The sequence below is a fragment of the Aptenodytes forsteri genome, unplaced genomic scaffold, assembly GCF_000699145.1.
Source record: "Aptenodytes forsteri isolate BGI_AS27 unplaced genomic scaffold, ASM69914v1 Scaffold193, whole genome shotgun sequence".
Classification (NCBI taxonomy): domain Eukaryota; kingdom Metazoa; phylum Chordata; class Aves; order Sphenisciformes; family Spheniscidae; genus Aptenodytes; species Aptenodytes forsteri.
The window spans coordinates 8,595,760-8,623,603 of NW_008795405.1; the positions used below are offsets into that span (position 1 = coordinate 8,595,760).

The window sequence follows — 27,844 nt, forward strand, 5'->3', positions numbered from 1 at the left end:
AGATGCAACATATGGATTTTTCCACACATTTTAAAAAACATACAGTGCAAGCAAATGATAATCCATTTAACATCCAAGCTCAGTAAGCACAAAGTTATTAAGCTACTGCAAAAACTGAATTTGAATGCAATATTTTTCTTTTTCTAAAAAAGTGGGAGTGAAGATTTAGTTTTGAGAAATAAAATAAATTATAAGCCAGCATCTCTACCATGAAAAGATGCATTATAAAGAAGAGTAAACATGTAAGGATAAAAATAGTTAAGTAACTTTGCCAGAAAATGCTGTACTTATTCAAATATAGCAAATATTTATATGAACTTAGAAAAAAAATTCTCTATAACCCAGTGCTTTGAACCAGGATCTATATTTGTCTGTTTTTACAAAACTACTATACATTCTTTCTGTAATAAGTAACAAATATCATAAAGGCAACTCAGAATCTTACTTGGCATCCTGTAAAAAAGTCTCTTCCCGTTGCCATCATTGGTCTGTAAGTATTTACTGTCCAAAGACCAATCCATATGGGTAATGAAACTTAAAGATCCAATACATTCCCCAACTTTCTTGTATCGCTGAACAACACCATATATATCCACAGAGCTGTCATTGGAACCAACAGCTAGGAAATTCCCATCTGGTGAGTATTTCAGTTCATGAATAGCTTCTTTCCTGTCTTTGATATGAACAACCTCAGTCATATCTCTGTAGTATGAAAGAAAGCATGTCATAAGTATAGAAGAGCCTTATCATACTGTCAAGTTCCCAGTTTTAAAAAAATGGACAAAATTGTGAAATGATGAAGTAAACTTTACTAGCATATGTGCAAACACAACACTGCTATTTTTAGAGTTGGGTAGGGCTTCACAGCCAAAAAAAGAGAAGGGAACAGTGACACAAGAAGGTGCTGCACTGGGCTGAGGGAGAGCGAACAAAAGGAACTGTTCAAGCTGGGTCCACAAAAAAAAAAGTAATCAGGTAGATGACCAGATCTTTATTCACTCAGGGAAGAAAACTTCACTGACATGAGACATAGATCTCATTTTCCCTTTAAAACTGTGGGATCACAGCAACAAGGCAGCACTGTTTTTGTATGCGTGATGTGCTGACAGCAGCATTCCAACACATGGAAGCAATTTAGCAAGTAATGAAAATTTATTTCTTAATAATTCAAGAATAATTAATAAAGCTAAAACCTAAAGTAAAACACTTCTTAGAACACTGCCACTCTTTGCAAATAGACCAATATACTTTTTCAAATGTGTTGTTATGGAACAACATGAACACATGTAGCGCACACATTTAAAAAATCTGAGCACCCTCAAGATGAGTAATTTAAAACAGAAACGTAAGTGATCTCCTCATGTATGGTCACTACAGTGTCAATATACATACAGTTTATAAAAGCAATTAGAGAACATGCTTGAAAGAGATAATAACATATCTATCTTTAATTTTTGTAACATACCTGACTCGAAGCACAGTGAAAGAGCCATCCTTCATTCCAAGAGCGAGATGGATTCCATCAGTACTAACTGCAGCACAGCGAATGGGTTCCTCCATATTGCATCGGGCAATCAGAGCATGGTCTATTAAACTCCAAATTCTAAAATAAAGTACAAATGTAAGGAGTGGTTTGTAGCTGTGTCATAGACAGCATGAAGCCTGCAATTTCTGCAGAACGCTGCACATGGTAGTGTCCTATTTTAAAATAATTTTCCACAAGGAAAATCTAAGACAAAAGTGTGAATTTTGCACACAGCAAAGAATATTCTTATATTTAACATAGCGAGAAAATATCTAATGAGAAAATGCAAGGGCAGATTAATTTTGTTTGACTTTCTGAATATAAAAAGAATGACAACATGTGACAATATATACTTTTAGACCACTCTGTGAAAATTCCACTATTTTGTTAACCATTTTAGCCAAGAAGAACATTAAAGAACAATTAAAGACTTTGCTCAGTAAACAGATCCTTTCCTATTAACAAGTCATTATTCATAACTCCTTACATATAACTAGATAATATTATAACATGGAAGTTTTTACTACAAGATACATTATAACATCTACCATTTACAAGGTATATCTGGAATTCTAGAGCATTATTTCAATATTCATAATTCAACTACTGTTTTGCTTAACCACGTTACACTTAAGATAGTTAACAAAAATGCCAACACATTTAATTTCTAAGAAAGAAAAGAAAAGGTGTTTTTGACAAAAAAAGATGAACTTGTAAAAGGGAGTAATTTACTGGGTTTTCTTTGAATATAGATTTTATTTCCTATGCATGTGTTAAATTTGATGAAAATCCCAAGCTAAAAGTTAATTCGCAGCATGTGAAAAATGACTATGGTAGAGTAAAAATTGTAAGTTTTTATTACAATTTTTTTCATTGTAACCTGTGAATGCCTAACATAACTCCTGAAAAGGAAACACTTACAGGATACTTGTGTATGAGTGCTTAATGTTAGGCTAAATGAAATTTGTTCAAATTTTGTACATTTCATTTTTGTGAAATACACATTTTCACTATATTTTATTACTGGAGAGCACTAATTTCACGCGTAACTGAACTAGATCAGAAACACTTCAATGCCACACTTTAATACCTTTAAAATGTATACATTTCAATTAGGTTATCTACAAAATGAGCTGTTTGTATAAAACTATATGCAGTTAAACAAACAAACAAGATTTAACCTGACTGATCGATCATCACTTCCAGTCATTGCTAGCGGTTTTGTAGGATGGACAGCCAAAGCCCACAGCTCTCCTTCACAGTGCCCCTGCATTATCAGGAAAGGCTTATTACGCTCATGCACCACAATTTCAAAAATTTCACTATCTTGTGTCCCGACGAGTATATGGTCTCCTCTCCAGCAAACACTTCTTACAGACAGACCTGTAGAAGAGATTGTTACTGAGAGATACATCCTGAGAATTTGTGAAACAAAGGTAACATAGCACATGACAAAACATAAAAGCAAGAAAATGTCAAGAAGCATCCATATACCTTCTCTTACTCCACCATTTACTCCTTTTATCTATTCCATGTAACACATACTGCCCTTGGAACATTAACTTTTCAAGCTCAGTATTACAAAAATTCTAAAATAAAATGGGAGCCTTATTTTAATAAAGGACATGTAGCCAATCTCTGACAGAGAAAGGTAATACTGACATTTGCATCAGAAATTACACATTTAACGTCTTTAAATTTCAACAAAGGTAGCAGACAATATAAATTACAATTTCTGATCAAACCATGGACCTTAGTACTAGGTAGATGAACCTAAATTATATAGGTGCCAGAAGCATCAGTGGAACATGCATTATATGTAAGACAGTCAAAGAGCCCAATTCTCCCCAGCTTGTTTCCAAGATGCTTCCCCTAAAGCAAATCTTTGTAACATCTTAATAGTGTCTGGAATTATTTTTCCCACTAAATAGAAAATAAAAATAGGTCAAACTGAAACAACATATAAAGAGATGAAAAGGGTTTATGATGGAATTTAACATGCATTTCTAACAACGGAATTAGTTTCCAGGCTTACAGTGGAGGTGAGCACTCACAGGCTGCACTTGTTTGTAGATAAGGTTGGGAATAATAAAATGGAAGTTAGGACAGTAGTACACTGAGAACCCAGTCTCAGGTGCCCAATTTTAGGAACATGCACCTTTTAAAACAGGCTGCATTTATTACATTCTGATAGCGCAACTCAATTTTGCCAATTTCAGGTGTAGATAACCAGATGGTAGCAATGCCTAACTTAATTGACTTTGCCTAAACACTGACTTTCGTGGAGAGTAGCTCAAGAGTGATCTTTGAAAAACTACTCTGGATTAATATGCGAGACAAAATTATATCTATCAGATGAGAGAAAGGCATATTGTAATGGAATGAGTTGATGTGCTTCTGAAAAATATTTTTAACTATTTAGAGGAAAAAGAAGATCCTTATGTTATTAAATTTACATTGGAAAAAAATTGCAAGTCTCAGAAACTGTGAATGGGTGGGTTAGCAGGCCAGTCTGGTGCATCTGCACTGATGTTTAATTCTGACAAAGCTGGCTTTCAAAGCAAAGCTTCTCATTGTGCCTACTTACCATGCCTTGCATTACAAGATAGCCTTCAAATGCACAAATAAGACTCCCTCCATATGAAACAGAACTGAAAGATGTGCTCCAGGAGTGCACTCAGTGCACTCCAATTGCAATACAATGTTCAGTCCACTGAACCAGACTAGAGCTAACACCCCTCAAAATGCATGTATATTGTGCTACTCTAACCCTCCACACCAACTGTTTTGCTTTACAGATTTGTTCCTATTGTGCTGCACTGGTGAATATAACCACCTTACCATTCAGCCCTATAATCTAGACATTATATGGCTATACTGTCTACAGTAATTAAAAAATAAAGAAACAAACAACCAGAGTCTTTGATGAAGTATGATTAAGACAACTGGTTTAGTAATTTGGAACTTCTTGTGGTGGAGGGAGATATTTTGAAAAATAATTTGACTACTTGGAGATATATCTAGAGTCAACTAATTGCTCTGTGAGCCATTCACAGGGATACAGAACTTGAGTTCCTGTTCACGGATAAAACTACCAAGAGTTGAGGTATAGGAGTAGCAAAAAATACAATTAAGAAAACGAGTAGAAGGACAGGTCATAAAGGCAATCCTCAAAAGGATACAATAAGAAAAAAAAGACCAAAGGGAAAAGATTCAAGAAACTGAACTTATTAAAGATAGGATTTTTAAAAATCTATTAGCTCTATCATGGGCATTTGACAAGTCAAAAAGATGAGGATGGAGTTCACATAAGTGATCAAGAAGAACCAAAACAGTTAATGGCAAGAGTCTGTTCCATCAAAAGTAAAGGAGACAATCTGGAGTGGAGAACAAGTTTGAAAGAATGAAACGGGGAATGAAACACAGCTTTCAACTACATGCAAGAGAGCTGAGAAACAGCAGCTGAGTACGTTTAAATTTAAAACAGAGTCACTGTACTGCAGGGCATTTAAAATAAAATGTATTATCTTGTTGCAATATTTCACAATCTTGGTGGGAATGCCAAATCAATTACAGAATACAAAGATTTAACTTGCAATCAATTATTTATTGACCCTGAATATCTGATTGCCATCACAGACATTCTACCACATTGTCAATTTCTTGGCAAGATATTAGAAAAATAACAAAGTGGCTGGTGGCAAAGAAAACCAAATGCCAACAAAAGCAATATTGTAAGTGACATTAGTGCTTCAGTATACGTTTGTATTCTTTTCCTGAATCACTACAGCAACAATATCTAGAATACTGACAAATCATGCTATAGACTGCTAGATATAAAATTTTAGCACAACATAAACTGTAATTGAAGTAATAGGTACATGTAAGCAACGTTCTAAGTACTATGAAACTATAGATTACTTCCAAATAGTTTTTATGAAAATTTGGGTAACCAGCAAATGCAATTTCTGTACTCCACTGTTTTACATTGTGGATCTCACTGTCTCTTCCAAGTTCTCTTAAAGCACTACTGTTCCTTGTTAAAAACTGCTATGCTATAGAAAAGATGTGTGTTTTATTGGTTTAAAAGAAAAAAAAATTGAATTTCTGTGTCTACAACTTCATAGTATGTTTTACAGTAACTCTGAAGGACTACATGACCTTCATACTAGTGGGCATGATCAAATTTCTTTTCTAGCAAACGGTTCACAGTAATCTACATGAAACAACCTTTTTGGTTTTTTAAAGTCTTCTTGTTCAAAACACCGGTAAGTTTCCTACCTTACTGGTATATCAAAAGTGACAAACTTCTTTTTACCTTTATATCCCTGGTCTGTTTCCCTGAGATCAATCACAGTAATTGGTTTAAAGTTTAAGTCCCACAAGCGAACGCAGCCATCCCTGCCACCAGTGGCAAACCCCTCTTCGCATGCATTCATGCTGAAAATTCCTGCCTAAAGAGAGAAGAAAGTTATTTTTAACAATATACACAGGTATGGAAAGTGGAACTCTTGCCCATGCCGGTATTGATTGTCTTCCTACCTGTTACACTGTTGAAAATAGCATGAACATATGCAACTAATACAAGTTTTAAATATGAATGAGCCAGAAATGGCAACAAACTCAAAACAAGCAGAATCCACATTCAGTGACAAACAGTAAGATAAGAGAATTGTTGCAATACTGCTTTCATCCTGATGGTGATCGTAGTGATGCTGCTTCTTATCCCTAGAAAGAGTTTAGTTTCCTATCCTCTTGCCTTAGGCCCTGGTCCAAGTCTCACAAATGTCAGCAGGAGGATTTCCACGGATCTCCATTACACTTGGTTCAGGGCCTTTGTTGCTATTACTCAGCTTCTATGCAACCAGGCAAAAAACACCTGGGATTTTTTTACTTTTTAAGCCCAGGAAGATTGATTTAGAATTTAAGTTTAGAAGCAAAATATTAAAAAAACCAGTGATCACTACACCATTTAAAAATACTTAATATAAGCTCTTATTTTAAAGGTGGACATCAGGAAACAAAACCTAACACATTTTCTTTAACTCACTTGATACATTTTCTTCAGGATAACAAAGAGGCAAGGATGATATATCTTTTATTAAAACAAAGATACTGTATTTACATAGCCACTATATTTGAATGTAAACATGATACATTATCTAAATAGCATAAACACTTTTTTTTTTTTAAAGTGCCTACACAGCTCACTAGTCTTATTTTCTGAAGTAGCTCACGCATTTCAGTAAGCAAAGCTACTGAAAGGGCAACTTTAGTTAATAAGCCTATGAGAAGTTAAAAAAAAAAAGTTCTATATTTTTTGAAAATATTTAATATTCAGCTATGCCAAAACAGAAGAGCATTAAAAACGATGGAAGGAAAAATCCTGTCTCTGTAACTCCTGTCCAAAAGAAGGTAGAACAGCCAATAACAGACATATATCTTCTACAATATTGTTCTGAAATTTCAGTTTTGTAAAGAAGTAAATGTAATGTTCCAATAGTTTCTTTGGTTGGGGGTCTGGATTTTACAGTATTGAAACACATTAATCCCAAAAGTGAAAGCAATTTGCAAGGGAGAGATTGGCTTTTGGGGGAAAATAAAGCTGTACACTTACAGAACAAATTAGCATCCAGTGTTGTGGCTTGTGAGAATTCCCATGTTACTCATGACTATCCTCTCCTACCAAACTGTTTTTTCTTCTTAAATTTTAGCTAAGGAAAATACCGTAATGGACTGATCATAATGAAATATGGACTGTGTTTGCTTCTCTAGCATCAGGTAACAAGGATATCATTTTTCAAGTTGAGAAAAAAGAAATCTCTCAGCTTTCACAAAAAAAGCGTATTATTACTAGAATGTCAAATGACAATCAAAACTGAAAGACTAAGGTGACAGAACTCAAGTTTTTTGACGTGTCATGTCCATCCTCAGGATACAGACTTTTAAGACAAGCCATATTTTCAGGAGTAGTACATGCCTAAACAGAAGTGTAGTGGAATTTTTAAGTCATAAGCAGATTAGAAGGCTAACTCCCATTATCTCTAATGTCCTGAAAATCCTGTTTCTTTAGGAGCCTAGAGATTTTTGAAAATACAACCCAAACTGTATTTGTTTCTCTGTGTGTGTCTGCCTGTCTGTTTTACTGCATTAACCTTTTAGCGTCATTGAGCAAATAAAACGCTAGAGGAATTTTGGCTCATTTTGTACCATATACTGAATTCTGCCCGAGTTCTGGCATATTTACATCTTTTAAAGCTCTTTTTGGAATGCAACCTTGATAATAGAACTATTCTCTTTTCTCTAATTAACTCCTTCCAAAATCCATTATTTAATTAGTCAGTTCTAAAAAAAGAATCAGACATTTGGCGAAGTGGGAAGCTGGCTGAATGTTCTGAAGATAAGATCAAGTGGATCCAGGATTAATCTGTTTTCCATTTCACAGAATATCCTTATCTTGAAAAGGACATACTGGTTGTCAAGGAGATTTGGCAGATGTGCTTGCTCAATCTCTTGAAATGCAATAGGACATTCTCATTTCACTCTATGTGCCACTGGAATAGAAGAGTTAGATGAAAACTAGAAAAAAGGTCCCTTATTAATGGGGACTGTAAATACCTAATGGAAGAAGCTGAGCTTCACTACTCTTCATTTAATTATTAGGCCCACACTTAACGGGGAAAAGACAGATTCTTTACTCTGGTAGCTTGGCCAGTCATAAGTCTTCCACTAAATCTTTCCTTTCAGAAACTGTCAAGATTGTTAATGCAAATCAACTTTGGAGTCTTCATGCTTCTCTTAATACTTCAGCCTGAAATTGTCATTAACATAATTTGATTCTTGATGGTCAATAGCCTTCTAGCAGTAATGAGAAGCAAACAATTGCATTGACTTTGTTTGATCCACTTGAATAATGCGAGCAACAAAGATTGATTGTGCTCCTGAATCAAAAAAAAGGTGTGGCTCAAAGTCTTCCATCTTAAAAGTTACGAAGTTTGATATACAGACTGCATTCTTCTGTTACAAATTTTTCATTACGCTTCCTAATGAACGGAAGAATTCTGGAAATAACATCTCAAATTGATCAGCGGTTTTCTCAGAATGCAGAGTATTTCCTATTTTTCCAATATAACCAGCTGGTATCACATCTGTGTTCCCTCAAATTAAAAAAAAACAGTTGAATGAGAGCAAACAAAAATAAATGCTCAGATCTACCAGAAATGATAGTTGAAAGCTGGAAAAGTACAAGAAGAATTTGAAAAAGATGGTCTCTACTGCATGAACATTTTGCCACTGCTTGTATCCAAGAAGCTTCCAATAGTGAGGTAGTCTCAGGTTTTCTATTGCTGCTGGACCTATCTTGCTTCCAATGGACAAAAATCAAGTGTTAATTTATCTAAATGCAGTCATTTATATAAAATCCACTACACTAACTCTGACTATGCAATTCCTGAAACGCATGACTGCAGTTAGCTATAATTAGGACCAAGCTTGAAAGATCATATGGAAACTTCAGAAGCAACTGACTACTACTGAGCAATAGGAAGAACAGAGACATTATACCAGTTCAATAAGAACTCCAGTGCCACCTTTTTACTTCTAGAAACAATCCAGGACATAGATGCTAACATGTAAAGCAACATGTATGTTGGGCACTTATTCTAAGATATTCTCTCCCAATACATACTGCATAGCAAGGAAATGGAATGCCAACATTTAAGGCTGGTGTCAGTAAGTTTACAGTGGAGAGCCACTACTGTGAAATTTAATCTTCCTATCTAACAAATCACCCGTAAAGGAGTTAAAAAACGGGCATATTACTATGAAAAAAATTTAAAATAGTTGCCTATACGCCTCTCATTGGCTGAAATAAGTGGACAGTTACCTTTCAAATCTACGACTAATCTATGCAGTAGGAGAAAAATACTGCACAACTTCACGTGTTAGTACATGATACCAGCTTAAAACCATCCATTTAAGTTCATTATATTGTTTCCATCTATATTTAATTAGTATTCAGCCAACTGACATAGGCATGCAATGGTTTTAACAGAGTGCCTGTTATTTAACCTCGAGCCTGTTATTTAACCTGTTTCTGACATCAATCCACACAACTTTAATGTGCACCTCTGAAAGACTATCTCAAAATAAATTATTCAGCTGCTGAGAAAGCATCTTATGTACGTTTACCATGCAAGGCAAAGGCATAGCACACAAGAATCTTTAAAACGTACAGTGTTTTTAAATAAGCATACTATTTTGTTTTAATACCTGAGTAACATCTTGTATATATATCTTAATACTCATGGACTACCTTGAATTTAGAACACGTCAGATGATAAAATAGAAGAATCTATAGTCTGTTCTTTGCACTGGTACAAAAATGAGACATCTAATAAAATATTTTGGTTTTTTTTAGTCAAGGTATATATTAACTTTCCAGAATCAGATGCACTGCCTACAAATAACCTCCTGAAGTACTACCAGTGCCAATGAACTTACATATGCTTTCATGTTGCTGTTTTCTTTCTCCCTTTTAAAACTTTCATTATTAGTTCTTATTATTTAGGAGAGATCAGCAAAACTAGAATTTGAGTTTCCCATTGCCATCCAGTGTTCCTTGCACATGAATTCTGTGCCTTTACTCTTAACCCCTGCTCGTTTCCATCTTTTCCTACTTTTCATTCCTACTTCTACATTAAGTGAACTCTCCAGTCCTCTTCCAACCAACTCTCCAGTCATCCCAACCGATTTGCTTTCAACTTTTTGTTTCTACTCAAGCTCAGATAGGAATGTTTCACACATCCACTTATTTCAGCCAATGAGAGGCGTATAGGCAACTATTTTAAATTTTTTTCATAGTAATATGCCCGGTTTTTAACTCTTTTACAGGTGATTTGTTAGATAGGAAGATTATATTTCACAGTAGTGGCTCACCACTGTAAACTCTGTCTACAGTTCTTGGTATTGCTGTGACAGAAGACTGATAATCTGGCTTAGCTGTGAATTCTTATTTTGCTTGCTAAAGTTGCTGTTTCCTTGGTTGCTTATACTGGGACAGCATGGTTTATTTTTCACATTGAATTACTCTTAAAATAAAAAATGTCTTTTCAACTAGGGTAACTGTAACAAAGGTAGCCAACCTTTGAAAAGGACCTGTTTTCTATATTAATGCAGACCACTGCCAGCTGGATGGACTATATCCCCACATCACTAACGCGCTTTAGAAAATGTTTTCCTGCATCTCGGATACCTGCTGTTTATGCTGCAAGAAAGGGATACATGGTACTTTATGCAAATAATGAGACGTTTTCCTTGAATAAATTTTCAGTTTAATTCAAGCCTGTTGAGGAGTAATGATGCGGGATGATAAACAGGCATGCAGGGATGACAATTCCAACACTAGCATACTGAACGGAAATTTGTATCAATTCCCTACTATGCGCACACTGTGCTTTTAACAACATATGCACATCACAAAAGTTATCATTTACACTTGCGTTTTCTTTTAAAAGAATGGACAAGAAGGACATGATTTATAAAATTAAGTACAAACTAACTGTAAAATATTATGGTAATGGTTTAGTATGGCTGAAGAGGCACTCTTATTCCAAGCTGCTCTATTTTGTGCTTACAATAGTCTGACAATATTATCCTTTACAGTAATATTTTATTGAAAAACAAGGTTTCATTTTGTTGGAAAGTAAGCTTCCAGAAGAGATTTTATTGGGGTTTTTTCTCCCCCTGAAATTGGTGAGATTTGTAGTGACTCTAATCTCTTGTGAAAATGAATTCCAAAGCCATGGACTAGTGCCCCTACTTAATTTTCAGTACTGCAAAGTACAATTCCATTGAGCCTAAAGGACAGAGACAAAAATAGAAGGCTAGATGAGACCTGCTCCAAGGTCACCTGAGCTCCATCCACCGACACTACTGAAGATAAGGAGCAGAACACTTCAAATTTGATCTTGTGGTCAACAAAGAACTGACACAGCACGTAAAGTAATGGAGCAGCAAGCTCTCATCATCCTACGTTTGTATCAGTTGGGTCATTTCACACTGAAACAGCTGAAAAGCACTGCATTATTCTGAGAAATAAACTGTTGCAATTCTAAATACTCCAAGTAACAAATAAGTGAATATACAGGACAGGTGTCTCCTACAGCATCGAACAGCATGGGAGGGTATTTTCCTGATCAGTTTTGGATAGGAGACAAAGCACGCTCTTTTCTCTGGGAATCCAGTTCTGCATATGCAATATAAGCATTTTAAAAATTTCATTTCACTAACTTCAACATCAAAAAGTAAATGTCCATGTCACCATAGGAAAATATAGAATAGAACAGAACACTGTTGAACACTAAAACCAGATCTGAAGATATAGAGTAAGAACCAGGGAATATTCGAAAACTAAAATATCCCCTCATACTTCTTGGTTTATAATTTGCGCCTTCTTGAATACATTTAATATTTCTATAGATGCACACAGGAGGGTATCCGTGCGTGTATATATTTTATTTTTTTTAAATATACATACACTTATATGTATATAAAGACATCTCAACATATAGTCTAGAATGTTTTTCACACTTACGTTCTTCATAACTTTATTTTTATTCATAATCACACTGTCATTATACAGCTGTCTGAATAAGCAGTCCAATCGCTTTTCAATTAGTTAATTCAACAAGCTGCAACCATCCTGAATGTACATTTCTAAATCATCAGTAAACCAAGAGTCTCCTTACTACAGACTGACTGCAATCTCTCACACATACATACCATTCATCACTTTTTGTCACCTCCATTCTACCTGATCAAATCATAAACAGTGATTTTAATACTTCAGTTACATACATCATCCCATCCAGTCCAATACTGCCAGTTAAAACAAACGCATCCTTATAAGAAAGAATAATTAACTGTTATTGATTTTTACCTAGAATTTCAAAGCTGCAATCTAGGAACTCATATGCTTGTATTTTCACGCTATTTAAAATCATTAATAAGGGAACTTCAAATATTATCTAGAAAGTACAATGCTTTCTGAAACGAAAATCAACCTTCAACCAGCAAATAATACAGCTTCATGAAGCTACCTTAGCCGTTTCATGCCTCGTAGGTTAAAACAACCAGAAATTGATTTGCTTTGTTTTTGAAGTGATACTTGGACAAGTTAGAAGTTGAATCTTGCATTATATTACTGTATATGACTTACTACCATGAGAGGAAATGACTCTCTCAGTTTGGCATGCACAAATTAGATTGCAAACCACTAAGTGTTTTTTTGCTGCCTACTTTAATCACAAAACCATATGCTTTGAATGAATATGGAAAAATATAATGAAAACTTACGTAGCAAAAATACAATAACTTCATAGTTGCATAAAACATTTTGATTAAAAGAAAATCTTACCAAGCATTTTGAAAAATTTTATTAAACTTTCACGGATATATCTTCACTTTTCAAAGCTGTATACTGTTCTAAAAAGCTGAATGAATACAGTAAAAGGCAGCAACATAGGACAAGGAAGAGTGATTGAGTCAAGCTAAAATGACTAAACATACGTGTCTACAAATGAGCCAGGTGTTTGGGCTTATATTACCGTTCATAGAATCAATGGACTCTACAGAGCTATCAGACAACCAGACAGTAGGACTCAATTCACGGAATGACAGAATAGCTGATGTTGGGGAAGAACTCTGGAGAGCTTCTAGTCCAAACCTCTGCTCAAAGCAGGGTCAGATAACAGCAGGTTGCTCAGGGCTGTGTCCAGCCATGTTGTGAGTATCTCCAAATGGACAGAGATGCGGATGGAGACTCCACAGCCTCTCTGGGGGCCTGTGTCTTTGTTTCAACACCAATTGCCTAAATATAGGAGTCCAGGCCTTCTGAGATGCTTTTGGATTAATCAGACATCCACAAAAGAAAGTCAGATAAAGTAGATCCATATTCTTTGGGGGAGGCAGCTATATACTCAACCCTGGTATATAAAATGTCACTATATATACCGACACATGGGCAATTGAACAGAGTAATACATGTCTACTTAAGGCTAAACTTAAACGCATTCCAGGCTCTACTAAGTCCATCAATGATAAAGGGAGACAGTACATAAACAAACACCTAAATGTATTTCTCAATCTAGCATTCACTTTCTACCACAATAGCGACCTTAAGCAACAGAAAGAAAGGAGGGGGGGGGGGGGGGGATGAATGTGCTGTACCACACACACAATACTGAATATGAGTTTTTTTCCAGATCACAGAAGTCCCCTTCCTTCACCAAGAAAATGAACGTCAGCTGTCCAGGAACTAGTCCCAGGTAGTGACAATGTCCAGACTGAGTGTGTCCTGGAGTATGTGGCAATCCACTGCTACCCACAGCTGTGTGAGTGGATACTCAGTGGAGGGCTTCCCAGCACTCAGGGGTGGTATTATTCTACTCGGCTGTCTTTGTCTCATCTTGGACTTCATCTGCTGAACTTTCTCTGAGTGGGGGCCCAGCAATGGGCCCAGGCCAGCCTATGCTGATAGCATGGAGAACATCTTCTTGGGAAGGAAGGAAGTGCTGGGCCTGCACGTTGCATCTGACACTTTAGAAAAGGGTCTAGCTCATATTATACAGGTTATTGGCCGAGTTCAAGTTTGGAAGTGGGATGAGTCACTCACCAGCATTGCTGTGACCAGTGTTCCTTTTTCCAGGGAAAGGAGTGCAAACAGAAAATGCACTGACTATTCCCACTTAAATAATCACCTGTTAAAGTGATACCTGGTGTAAAACTAACTAACTAAATACAATTTAAAAAATCTCTCCAGACCTATTTTCTCACCAAGGAAGAACATGGTAGCAGTTTCATGGTGACTTGCCAGCAGAAGAGTGTGTAGGAGAGAGTGGAGTCTTTGCACTTCTGTGAGAAAAAGCTGACAGGCAAGAGCAGCTGGGACAAGATGAGATGAAGTGTAGATGACCAGAGCTTATCACTGCTCTATACTCCTTGGTCTCTCACGGAGACTCAAGGTGAGCAAAAACATCCCTTGCTGAGATCCCGTTCTCCATCGGAGCTGGACAGCAACCTCTGCTGTTAGAATAAAGTCCGTCTCCCTGGCCATGTCTTGGACCTGTTCCATTTCTTACCATCTGCCCATTTTCTGTCATCTCTTCCCTACTACAACATTGTGGATGCTGAAAGAGCATAAAGGGATTTTGGAGGATACCTGCTTGCCTCTTCCCTTTAGTATCTGATCATAAAGCCATTGCCTACAAATTCTTTTTTAAGCTGCCGATAACATCTGCCTCCACAGCTTCCTGCAGAAACACTTTCCAGACATTCACTGCTTACTGTATAAAGAAACATTTTCTTGTACCTGTTTTAAATTAATTTCTTCATGCTTCATAGCTTTCTAAAAATATATTGGTTTTTACAAAACAAAGTATTAAATACTGAGTTTTAAATCCATTTAACTGTTTCGGAAACTTGAGAAAGATTAAGTAGCTCGCGCTGCTATAAACAAAACCATTAGTTACAGTTGTTATAGTTTTGGTTAATATTATTTGGTTGTAGGGGGGAATCCAAATTAAAGCCCTAATTCATGAGAACATCAATGATTAGAACAATAAAGCAGGTTCCCGAACAGAATATGCAGAACAGCAGTTCTAACTGGGTTGAGGGTCAGTAGGTACTGGCACTTATTTTTTAGCAGGGCCTGTTGCGACAGGACAAGGGGGAATGGCTTTAAACTAAAGGGGCGTGGATTTAGACTTCCTTTAGATATAAGGAAGAAATTTTTCACGCTGAGGGTGGTGAAGCTCTCTGGCACAGGTTGCCCAGAGAGGTGGTGGATGCCCCATCCCTGGAAACATTCAAGGTCAGGTTGGACGGGGCTGTGAGCAACCTGATCTAGTTGAAGATGTCCCTGCCCACGGCAGGGGGGTTGGACTAGATGACCTTTAGAGGTCCCTTCCAACCCAAACTATTCTATGATTCTATCATTGAAATTGTTTAGGAACACTGACCAGGTGACCTTACACTGCCCTTTCCAGTTCTCCAGAAATCTATTTAACATTTCGTATTAATTTAAAGAGATATACTTACAGCATGTGCTCCCTGTATTGTCCGTACAAGATTGATTCCTTTCCATACATATATATCTCCATTCAGTGCACCAGAATATGTCACTTCATCCCTTGCACAGGCTAGGCACAATATAGTTTGGAGATCACCAGTTTTGCCAAAAACACCACGTTTTGGTGTCAATGAATTGCCACACAAGCTCCAGAACTGCAAAGTAAAGTGATTCAGAAAGATGGATATTTTGCTAATATCCTGTAATTTAATACGTACATGTGAAAGAAGTACCTTACCTCCAAAAGACATCATTTTTCATACCCTTTCCCCTGCTTTAATTCTCCAGTTGGTTAACAACTTTTTATCTTATTAGCCAACTTTATCTTTCCATAAAATCAGCATTGTAGACTAGGTGGGAAGGAGTTTCAGGGTATCAGTATTAAATCAAACTGATATTCTTTCAAATTGTATTTTATGAGTCAGTTGTATTTTCAGTCATTTTTGAAAAGCATTTCATAATAGAATTATCTGATCTTTCTTTGATGTAAGACTTCCACTTTGCAAATGCTGTATTTGTACTTCACGTTACTTTAGGCATTTAAAGATTCAATCTAAGCATGTACATTTCTGATAAGGTTGCCATTTGCTCTGTTTGAAAGCAGCTGGTTTTATTATAGACTTACCACTTCTCATCAGAACCACTGATCATGCAAAGCAGCCATCTAAGGCGGACATTTTTGACAAGTTTCTAATAAACCATTAGCATGTGATTACAGCAATCACATGAGAGTGAATTTCTCCTAGGTGATCTCCAACACGTACTAATGTCTCCTAAAGACACATGCAAAGTCTCTTGTCAGAGCACAATACTTGCCAACCAAATCTCCAGCTACACTCTAGTTTCTGAGATCTCTGCAGACAAGCAGCACTTGCAAATTCCCTTCAAACCCTCCTGTCCAAACATGTAAATGTGCACTGGAAAGTCAACAAGCTGCTGGAGTAATCCAGTGCAAAATGTGAAAGCATTTATTTCATCACTGCTGACAGGTCACTCTTATATTGTCTCAGCGTGTTCCCTGTATACATGTTTACGAAACTGTATTTCACAGCAAGTCTCTCTGTTACCAATAATCTATTCAAAATTCTTAGCAGAGACTCCAGTTAATACAGGATAATGTAAGCAGTTTCAATGAACTGATTTTTGTACCGGCAATACTGTAATTAAGAAATAACCGTATACTGATTAGACAAATCCCTGTATCTTAACTAGTATTTCTTTAACCAAAGTACACAGGTCATAGATTATGTTGTTGCTCGAGAAATAACTGCACAATCACTGCATAAATTAAACACCTAGCTCCAATATGGAAGTAGGTAACATACCTAAGAGAAGTAATTCCTCAGTACCAGTTCACTTGGAATTATCTACATAACTTGATTAAGTAGTATTACAATTTGCATAAAATATCATGTGAGGAAAAAAAATGATAGTATTACAAACATGTAAGTAATTATTGATATCTAAAAGAACAAAAAGGAGGGATGATTTAAGAAAAATACACATCAACAAAAATCTCTTGCCTGATCCAAACGCCTATAAGTCTCTAGGATTCAGATTTTTAGTTAATGTTTTCTCAAAGGAAACACCAATTATTTTTAAAATGCTATTGTTATTTAAAAAGGCTTCGTAGAGCCTCTTGCCTGAAAACGCCTATAAGTCTCTAGGATTCAGATTTTTTAATGTTTTCTCAAAGGAAACACCAATTATTATTAAAATGCTATTGTTATTTAAAAAGGCTTCGTAGAGCCTTGAAAGTTGCTCAAATAAACTTTTGCTTATCTAAATAGGTATGTTTTGACATCATAAAGCCACCTTAAATATACTAAATCACTGCTGGCAAATACTAGCTCACTCCTGGCATAACGGTCCTTTTAGATCTTGAAGTAGAAAAAAGGATCATTATTAATCAAGCTACATCAACAAAAATCTCTTGCCTGATCCAAACGCCTATAAGTCTCTAGGATTCAGATTTTTAGTTAATGTTTTCTCAAAGGAAACACCAATTATTTTTAAAATGCTATTGTTATTTAAAAAGGCTTCGTAGAGCCTTGAAAGTTGCTCAAATAAACTTTTGCTTATCTAAATAGGTATGTTTTGACATCATAAAGCCACCTTAAATATACTAAATCACTGCTGGCAAATACTAGCTCACTCCTGGCATAACGGTCCTTTTAGATCTTGAAGTAGAAAAAAGGATCATTATTAATCAAGCTCATGGAAATCTGTAAATGACACGCTAAACACTATGCTAAATTAGAGATGTATGCAATCTAGCCAACACATTGAACACTTTTTCCAATAAACCATTAATAAATACTAATCTAAAAGTTCACTGGATAAAAAGCAACACATTTTTCCCACCATAGGAACCTACACATAGGAGCAATACAGAACTTTCAAGCTGCCATCTACTGCTGTTATGTGGTAACACAGAAGACAGTGCATGGGAGAACGCTGTGGCTTTAGGAAACATATTTGATGGCAGTCAAGCATCGATAATCCTGCTGACAGAGTTAAACCTGAAAAAGAAGCTGTTTCTGCTCGGCAGTTGGTACATGGATCAAAGCAGAGTGTTTTATAGAAACTCTCTGCTTGAAAAAGACATGAACTGTCCAAATTATGAATCCTGTAACAGGTACAGAGTTCAAATGTTCAAATGTTCAAAATGTTCAAATGTTCAAAATGACAAAGGTAGGAATAACAGCAGGGAAAAGAAAAGAATTAAAAGAAAGATCAAGCATTTTCCTTTCTCTTTCCACTGTATCCCCATGCTCTCTCAAAATGTAAGAAATGGTTTTTCAACTCATTTCACCTCTGCAGTGTAACAATTCATTAATTGTTCAAGAATCAGAAACTTGAGTACCTGGACTCACCTTAAACGTGTGCATCCTGTCTTATGCTACTTGGGATTTCAAACAGCATGTTTTAGACAACCTAAATTTTAAATTATATTACGAACATTACATACAATGCTACTGACAACTGCTTCATTCCTTCTGCACTCCTTCTGTCGGGGCATGAACTCTTTTGAGCAGAGATGGTCTGTTTTCCACTAGATATATCTTGTAAAATGTCTAATGTAGTCAGGTGTGATCCGTGATTGCAGTTCCTAAGAAGTAACATTATTCTTACAGAGGACCTTTCATATTATAATTATATATTCCTTTTAGATTCTATTTTTATATATTTTAGAGAGTATGAACTACTGCAGCTTAAATATTTTATGAATTGACATTTATTTCATTACCTTGATGTGTTTTACGCCACAGCTGACGAGCTTGTTTGGTTGGTACAAATCCCAAGAAATATCAAATATCTGCACAAAAAAAACCCCCAAGGATGTCAGCAGAGATGGCCTTTCTAGCATGGGACAGTTAAAACAGTAAAAACTTGTAGCAAATTAACAGACAGCTAGAAATGCTTTAAATGGAACTACTGGATTGCAATGTATAGCTCATATTAGTTCTGTTTGTGGTTTTTTTCCTAGAGTTAATTACAACACATGATAAAACAACGTAAAGGTTTGTTTACGGACTAGAAAAATTTAAGAAATTATTTGCATTTCAATTTCCCATATGGGGATTAGGGTCTAGGAAGTGCATTAATTTTGCACTTCCCCTACATGCTTACAGTCTCAATAAACCATACACAAATAAACAGTGAGTTACACAATTTATTTTAGAAATAAATGTACATATCTTAAATATCTTCACATATCTTAATACATATCCAAGCTTTATGCAAATTCAATTTCTAAAACATAAAATGTTTTTTGTTCAGACATAGCTCTAGTATATATATACAGACATGGTTTAACAAACTAAAATTACATTGACACTCAAATTCCTTAGTTATACTTACTCTGTCTGTATGACCAGGAGCCATTGATAACAATTTTCCTTTTCTCCAGTCCCATACACAAACTGTGTTTTTCGAATCCAAACCAACTGAGACCAAACGCTAAAAATGTCCAAATAAAATAAGAAAAATAACTCAGTATATTAATGAAAGCTAGAGTCATCATTTTGAATGATAACAAATTCATAACATATTTGAGTTAGAAGCAATAGCTACCTTTCGATATATAAGAAAACTAAAGATACATCATCTTATGCCAAAGTTTCCATAGATGCGTTTCTTCAGTTATGACACCGTGATCGTAAAGAAGTAAGATCTTCTCGGATAACAATAGATTTCTGACTTATAATGTTTAATATATATAATTACATATAGCACACATGGCAAGCAGCAGCCAGGAGACATTTGCAAAAAGGAATAATCTCACTGACGTTAATGAAGCTACATGTGTTTACCTTTAATTACATATACCTTGAAGAATTTAAGTTTTTATTTTACAAGTTCAGGAGATACAAAGAAAAAGTATTTTCTTCAATCTTCCTGGAATCAGAAAAAGATTAAAAACAGGTAAAAGCTTTAAGAGTCTTTTGCCTGATTCTTCAAAACATGTATGAGTAACTATTCCTTTCTGAATCCTTTCTCAAACCAGAATCCAACAAGACCCCAAATATACAAATTTTATGAAGTCTTTAATACTCAGGAGGAGTCTGAAGCCAGTTAAACTGTAAAATGAGGAAGGACAAAAAGATTGTTCCAAGAAAATACAGAAAAACAAAAGTTTGAGATCCTCCTATGCTCTCCAGCCTGTCTTGTCTTCAACTGTGAAGATATTTTGCACAGATTTCTTGACACAAATCATTGACCACATTGACGAACAGTCCACTTTTACTATATGTTAACCAGTCAAAATGTTATTTTTCCTAAAGAAATTCTCAACAGAAAGACTAACAGCATTAAAGATCAGATAAAAAGAAACTGAGTGATTTTGAGTTTTGTTTTGAAAGAAAATTAAGTCTTTTTGTTCAGTTTATGCATGAATTGTGACATCTTAGTTTTGATAAACAAAAGCTTTGCAAATCTTTAGGACAAAGTTTTTTTCACTGTTCAGCAGTTAATACCTACACACATTAAAGCAAAATTTAGGTTCAATTCCTATGTAGATTATCAAAGTGAGTTTGCAAAAGCCAAACCAAACCCCAAACTTAAGTAAATTTTTTCCCAAAGACAGAAATCTATTCCCAATAACATCATTTCTTTACTGCCTGAAAAGTTCCAAGATTCTGAGAAGAAAAAGAAACAATACAATTGCTATCCATGCTCCCTATTTATTAATGCCAACTTCAATTTTTCCAATACTGCAAAGTCCAACCTTCCTATTCCATCCTTGAAAACATTCTCGGAAGGAACATCAGTTTCAATTCCAGCTACACTTCCAACCAGTTCAATTCCAGTCCTACTGCAGAATGAGAGGTGTAAATGCAGACTAGTTTTACAATTACTGCATACCCATCACAAAATATTTGGGTGATGCCTTTCCATAAGCCAATACACGACTTCGCAAAAAGGGAGATTAAATGATGTTCTTGGTTCTCCTAAGAACTAGAAAATCTTCTTACCAACCAGCACACCCCCACAGTGGAGTAGAGCTCAGAGAAGCACAAAAAAACCCAGTGAGCTCAGGGAAGAATGCACCATAAAGCAAGCTGAACTTCTCTCAACACCAGGGAGACTGGAGGGTAACCTTGGTTTTGGGTAAGACAGCTGCACCAGTAAATCATCAGGTTCCCCAAGACAATTAAGAGAGGATAATAAATAAATAATAAATAATGTCTTCCTGAGCTAGACAGATCAGTTGGGGGTGGGGAGGAGAGTGTGTATGTGGCACAGCCCAACATGAAGTATAAAAACTGAACAACTAATAAACTTTGAAGAGGGCAATGGGCTTGACCTCACTTCAATCCACATATTCCTTCCTGGTGACTGGAGATGCCCAGCATTGTGACAGTGATCATACAGAGACCAGGAATAGGAACCACTTTTTCTTGTGATTCATCTGTATATTGCAATTGCTGGTGTTGTGATTTCAGTATACTGCTGTATCACTCTACTAAATCAAAATCCCATATAACGCCAAATATATCAAATAAGTATGTTTAATATCAACCCTCTAAAAGAGACTGGTCAGGGACTCTGACAAACTTGGATTTAAAAGGATAAGCAAGATGTACACAAACATATTTTGTAGATCTTTCTGAACTGGATTTGTGTTTTGCTGTATTCTGGAGACACAGATCTTGAAAAACCTGTATCCAGCTTTCCTTTGAGACTACAAAATTCTAACAAATGCACAAAAAAGGTGATCATATGGAAAAGCTGAGAAAAGTGGACTGCCTAAATTCTGACCATTTATGGCTTTATAAGAATCAGTACTGGGTACTCCTAGAACAAATCACAGATCTACATTCAAATCTCTCCAACACACACAGAGGATGAGTAACTGCATTCTAAAAATGAGTTAGGGGACTTCAATCCTAATTAGATACATTTTGACTTTAAATTATTAAGGCTGTTCAAGTGAGGAAGTGACATGAGTTTACACAGACAAGAACAACGTAGAGAAAAGATATCGCTGTCAAGTAGAAATGATGTTCTAGAAAGAAGCTGACTCTAGAAGTTGACTCTCTAAACAATGAGAAACCTAAATGATAAAATTTGTAGATCATTCCAACAAACTCAAAACCTCCCTACAACAATTACAACACGTTTTAACAGAAACAAGTTACAGCTAGGCTTTCCTCTATTTGTGTTCAATAGAGCTCCATTTGATATTGTCTTAATAAGGACAGCAACTGGTCTCTACAAATACATCCTCACTTGAGAAAGCAGTAGTAAGTAACAGATATTGACCTTTTTAGCAAGCAAATGGAACTGAGAATATAGCTAAATCTGAACATCACATTGCAAGGCTAAGGGGGAGGGGAAGAAATGCTGCATAAGACAAGGAGAGCACAACTGCAGAAAGGACTCGCACGGCTAATACCTCTTCAGCTGCTATCTAATGTGTATTTTCCATTTCTAATACGTCAATCAAGAAAGCCTCTTTATTCATAGGAGCAAGTGTCTGGTAAAAATGATCTCCCTTGTAAGTAGCAGCTCTGAGAACCAATTTACTCTCAGAGAATGTTTTAAAGTAACAAAATGAGAATCCAGTAAAACCTTTTTCTTGACTCTTAGATCCAGGATACATGAGTCTGAACAAACAATCAAAATGTGGAGAGCCATCAACGCATGCAAAATGCATGACAGAGAAGGGGATACTGCCTGAAGACATTTGGAGTCCAAGATGAGTAACACAACAGGATTGCCATCACATTGTGCACAAGACATGCCCCTGCACAGGGGAGGGCCACTATCTCCAACCATTTGGTATAACCCTGAACTGTGGCCCACAGACCACAAGAATCTCCCTACCACCTCATCTCATTCAAAACTCTTTTGAAGTTATACTTTTCTTGCCACATATTTGTGAGTCAATACACTTCCTAAAAAAAAGAAAAAGCTACATAACAAGATTTCTGACAGATAAACAATTTAAGTGTTTGAAAAAAGAATATTAATTACATACCTGACCATCTAAATCAAAAGCCAAGCAAGCTATACCATGTGTGTGAACATCTTTCAGAACAGATACAGTTTGCACAGTGTACGAGTCCCACACGCAGATGTATGGTTCTTTTCCAACTTGACCTGTTGCCACCAACACACGTTCAGGATGCAAAGCAAGGCTGCCGAAGAAAAAGATATAAAATATTTTTGCATGAAACTTTTACATTTGCCAAGTTGGTTGCATTAATATTTTTCCTTTAAAATGATTTTACAATATTTTCCCATTGATAGTAGATACTAACAAATCATTTTGTATCACAGATTCCACAAGAGCTGTAAAATTCCCTTAATACAGTACGTGCCACCACCTTTCTTGAATTTGAACCTTCAAGCCTTCTCCAATTAAACTAATTGCATAAGTCATTAATCCTCTGTTCCAAAATACAGAGTTTATTAAATTACGTCAGATTTTCATGCACTATAGAAATACCTATTTTCCCTTTCTATTTATTAAACATTTAAAAACACAAAGGATGGACAACAAAAGTTAGTGTTTAGCTATCTACACATCTATCATCAATGGAGAGAGATATGCATCTCCAGAAGTACTTCACTCCACATACTACTTGACATCCTTTTTATGAGAGGATTGAATAGCCTTCTGAAGCTATCTCTCCACTGATCATACAGCAAGCCAAAGCATGACTAGCTTAGACTAGATGTTATGACTAGACTTCAGATGACTAAACTGAAGTGAAATGAATTTTATCTTAAATGTCTTAATTTTAATACAGAACAATTGGGAATAGTTGATTTTGAATAATTATTAACTTTTCAGATTTCTAACATTGCAGAGAATGTTCTTATAGTTCGTATTTCAGAGTCTTTCAAAGTCCACAGAGGATCATCACAAGTGTTTTGTCAACTCTGGGACCAAGCTAGAAAGCACGCTAGTCAGCAAGACAGCTTTTTGTTTTGTTTATGCAAGCAAGCTGCAAGGGAGGACATGAGGTCTGAAGATTCATATTTCATAATACAGAAAAGTAAGTAAGAATATGTTCTAATAGAAACCCAAACAAGCTACTTGATGACATTCTACACAGACTAGGTACAGCTGTCCAAAATTACACGAGAAATACCACATGTGAGTCAGGAAGATAAAATTTCAAAAGTTGGCTCTTTCATTTGGCTAAAAAATTTCCTCCCCTAACTAATCATAGAGTAATGATCTCGAGAGACTGCTGGACAGAACCACTAACAACATATTTATCTTCTCAACATTACTTGGACAGGAGAAAGGTTGATCACTTTCCAATGGTAAGATGATCTTATACCTGAACGCAGATTTTCATAAATGAAGTTCAAAGGGTGGAGACAAGGGGAGTCTATAAACATAGAAGAAATAGCCAGGATAAAGCTAATCAGGAAATGACCAGAAAAAAGATCTAACTCAAAAGATGTATACATTTGTTAAATACAAAAAGAGCAAGAGAAAACCATGTTAGAAGTTGCTTAATATTTCATGAATTCATACTACACTATGCAACATCATAAATGAAGTTCAAAGGGTGGAGACAAGGGGAGTCTATAAACATAGAAGAAATAGCCAGGATAAAGCTAATCAGGAAATGACCAGAAAAAAGATCTAACTCAAAAGATGTATACATTTGTTAAATACAAAAAGAGCAAGAGAAAACCATGTTAGAAGTTGCTTAATATTTCATGAATTCATACTACACTATGCAACACACTTTTATATTTTTTCTATTTTCATATAGCATTTCAGTTGGTTGATACTGCTTGACAAATTCCACAACTCTGAGAGGAACCTTTAACTGCAAAATTTCTCCAAAACGTAAAAAGCCTCTGGACCTTTCAACTTTTCTATGGGAAAGATAATGCTACTCCATATTATCCTCAGCACCAGGATCAAGCAACCAACATTTCCCCACTTTGCTTCTCTTCAATTCCAGAGTTATTTCTCTGGTTCTTCCCTTCCTTCTTTATTTGACAGAGCAACTTCATAATTAAAAAACAATGCAGAAAGCAGCTGGCAGGCAAAACTTACCACATTTCACTTCAGTTCTGTCACCTAATCCTGACCAACACCTGCACATCTCCCAGAGCACACACAAGCAGATGGTGTATGCATGGGGAAAAAAGGAAAAACATCTGGAGGGGGAGAAAATGCTGCATTCAAAATGATCTAATTTTTACAATGACACCACAGAGAGGGAGAGATAAGACCACATGGACAATAAAGAAATTCAAGAAGAGAAAGGAATTGAAAAGAATAGGTAAGGAAAAAAAAAAAGAGACGGAAACTAGGAGAAAAAGTAAAAACACAGCAGTCTTATGACTGATTCACGACCACTGCAATAGTGTACTTAACTCTGCTATTAGAGCATTGTGCAGTTTCAGGCAAGTGAAAACCACCCCACAACTGCAACTTTGAAAAACGCTCAGGCACCACCCTGGACACGCACACATGCAAAAGCACCCCCACACCACACCTTACAAAACACTTTCCAGCAACCAAAAATTAGCTTAGCATGTTTCTAACTAAAGACCAGAAGCAACAAACGCAACGCATCAGAGATGGAAGGGACAACAGTAAAGGCACTACCAAGAGCCAGAAAAATGTCATCCTAGCTCAAGTGTGCCAACTAATTCCACTTGAAGCATACTAGGTGAATATAGAGAATGTTTCCTCTCTAATTAATAAATGGCAAATGTTAACTAATAGCAATATCACAGTATTAGTTCTTTCTATATCATGGTATAAAATACTGGCTTAAACAACTGAGCCCAAATTCTGCCTTGATATGGAATAATGCAGCACAAATTAAGATCCAAAGCCTGTATTTTAATCACAACAGAAAACACTGCAGAATTATCAATGTCCTTCCCCTATCACTTCAGTCTCTATAGTAAATCGCTAACAACCTTTCTAGACAGTCACTGAAAGCAGAAGAAAATAAATATACAATAAATCTTTTAAAACAGCAAGCTTTTTTAAAAAATGCCAATATGCAGGGATTTCAGGGAAAGTGAACAGCAGAGCTGTTGGCAGTGGCTGAAGAAAGTACATTCCCTCACCATTTCTTCCAGACCAAGGAGTAAAGCATAGGTTGAAGTACTACTTGCAAGTATTTTATCTCACTGGCTATCAGGACAGACAGAAAAGGGAAGCATGGAAAGAGTCAAGGGACTGCTATTTCTATTACCAACACTAACAAAAAAACCTGCCACACTTATTTACATGATTTTCATATGAACCGCGAATGGTAAGAAGGTGCTTTTCCTCAATATTCAAGTCTTGGCTATTATTACACCCATAGGGCACCATGCAGAATTCCAGGTCTGAAATTTTGAGTCCTGATCAAAACTCGAGGATTAGACTCCAGTTTTAAGCAATATGGAGACCCTTTTCAGTTCTTTCATTGGATCATGAGTGATTAAGCAATCCTTACAGGCATAGCAATTAATACAAAAATATAGTATCTTGGTCTAACCTCTAGAGTAAAAGCATTGATACAACTCACATATTCAGGAACTTTCATTATTAAAACAGCCCTGAGCAATGCACCTTAAATAGCTTCTTAGGTGCAGAAAGAAAAAGATATAACTAGAATGGGTGCCCGGAAATGGATAACCATAAACATTTGCTATAGAGGGACTACGTTGACTCATGGGCGTGATGCAGTAAACAGGCTCAAACAATGAGTGCAAGTTGTCTCTGGATACCCCAGGTAAGATCTCCAAGTCACCTCTACAGAGGTGTTAATAGCATACAACTATTGGGGTGGTATTTAAAGTAGTTGCTTACTATCCATCCAGTCAGTCCCTGAGGATAGGCAGAAAAGCGTGAGTGTGGCTCAGGTCTTAAGACAGCTTCCAAATCTGTTCGTGTGGGCTCTGTGGACTTAAGTACACTGACCCTCTCACACAGATTTTCTTGCATTTTCTCTCCTAGGGAGAAGGAGGAGATTGCTTAGTGGAACGAGAAGCTCTGCACTCAGAAGGAGAGAACTCATGTTCCATTTACTGCTGTGGTGATGAAAGCTGGGATGACCTATCCAGGTTAGACTGCTGAAACTGTGCTTGCATCTAGCCCACACAGCTAGACTGTAAACTTGTGCCTGATTTCTTCCCTCTTCCTTGAAGGATGACTAAGCTGATGAATGAGATATCGCTGCTTGTCCAAAAAAGGAAACAAATATTCCTAATGAGACAAGTTCTTCAGGCCTTCTTGCTTGCCTCTGGCCTTTCTGACCTGGGCTTTTCAAGAACAGATGTTAGATCTAACATAGCATCTCTGAAGAGGCAGATATGAAGGAAAATGTCCAAAAGGCAAATGTGACCATGAAACAAAGCAGGAATTAGGCTAACAAACTGCTAAGTCAAATTAATTTTGAAATTGGCTATAAAATTCGATACTTCTCAGAAGAGTTCAGAAGTAGAAAATTTGAAAAATCTGCCTGTCACTATTGCAACAAACCAAATAGCTGGATCTGTAGAGAACTGAGATTTCCACTGATACCTCTGACTGACAGGTCTTTCCCTAGATAGATATTCAAAGCAGGCTGAAATACAGTATTACAATTTTAACAGTATACTGAAAAGGGGTATGTTTCTCAATTTAGTGCATTCAAGCTCCTCTTTTATACTTCATACAGAAAAGGTTCTTTCTCCCTTTTGGAGCAGTATGTAAGCATTCCCAC

General features: G+C 36.2%; 1 protein-coding gene across 1 annotated transcript in view; it reads right to left on the bottom strand.

Moving 5' to 3' along the window:
- Positions 1–25,193, bottom strand: part of EML5 (echinoderm microtubule associated protein like 5) — a 96,568-nt gene extending 71,375 nt beyond the window's left edge. Inside the window, exons 1-9 of the mRNA XM_019472448.1 lie at positions 25,189–25,193; positions 23,140–23,299; positions 19,518–19,616; positions 18,904–18,972; positions 15,623–15,808; positions 5,844–5,979; positions 2,707–2,908; positions 1,466–1,603; positions 446–702 (exon numbers count right to left, since the gene is read on the bottom strand). Coding sequence (XP_019327993.1) covers positions 446–702; positions 1,466–1,603; positions 2,707–2,908; positions 5,844–5,979; positions 15,623–15,808; positions 18,904–18,972; positions 19,518–19,616; positions 23,140–23,299; positions 25,189–25,193 — 1,252 coding nt within the window. The remainder of the gene's footprint in view (positions 1–445; positions 703–1,465; positions 1,604–2,706; positions 2,909–5,843; positions 5,980–15,622; positions 15,809–18,903; positions 18,973–19,517; positions 19,617–23,139; positions 23,300–25,188) is intronic.
- Positions 25,194–27,844: the final 2,651 nt, after the last annotated feature.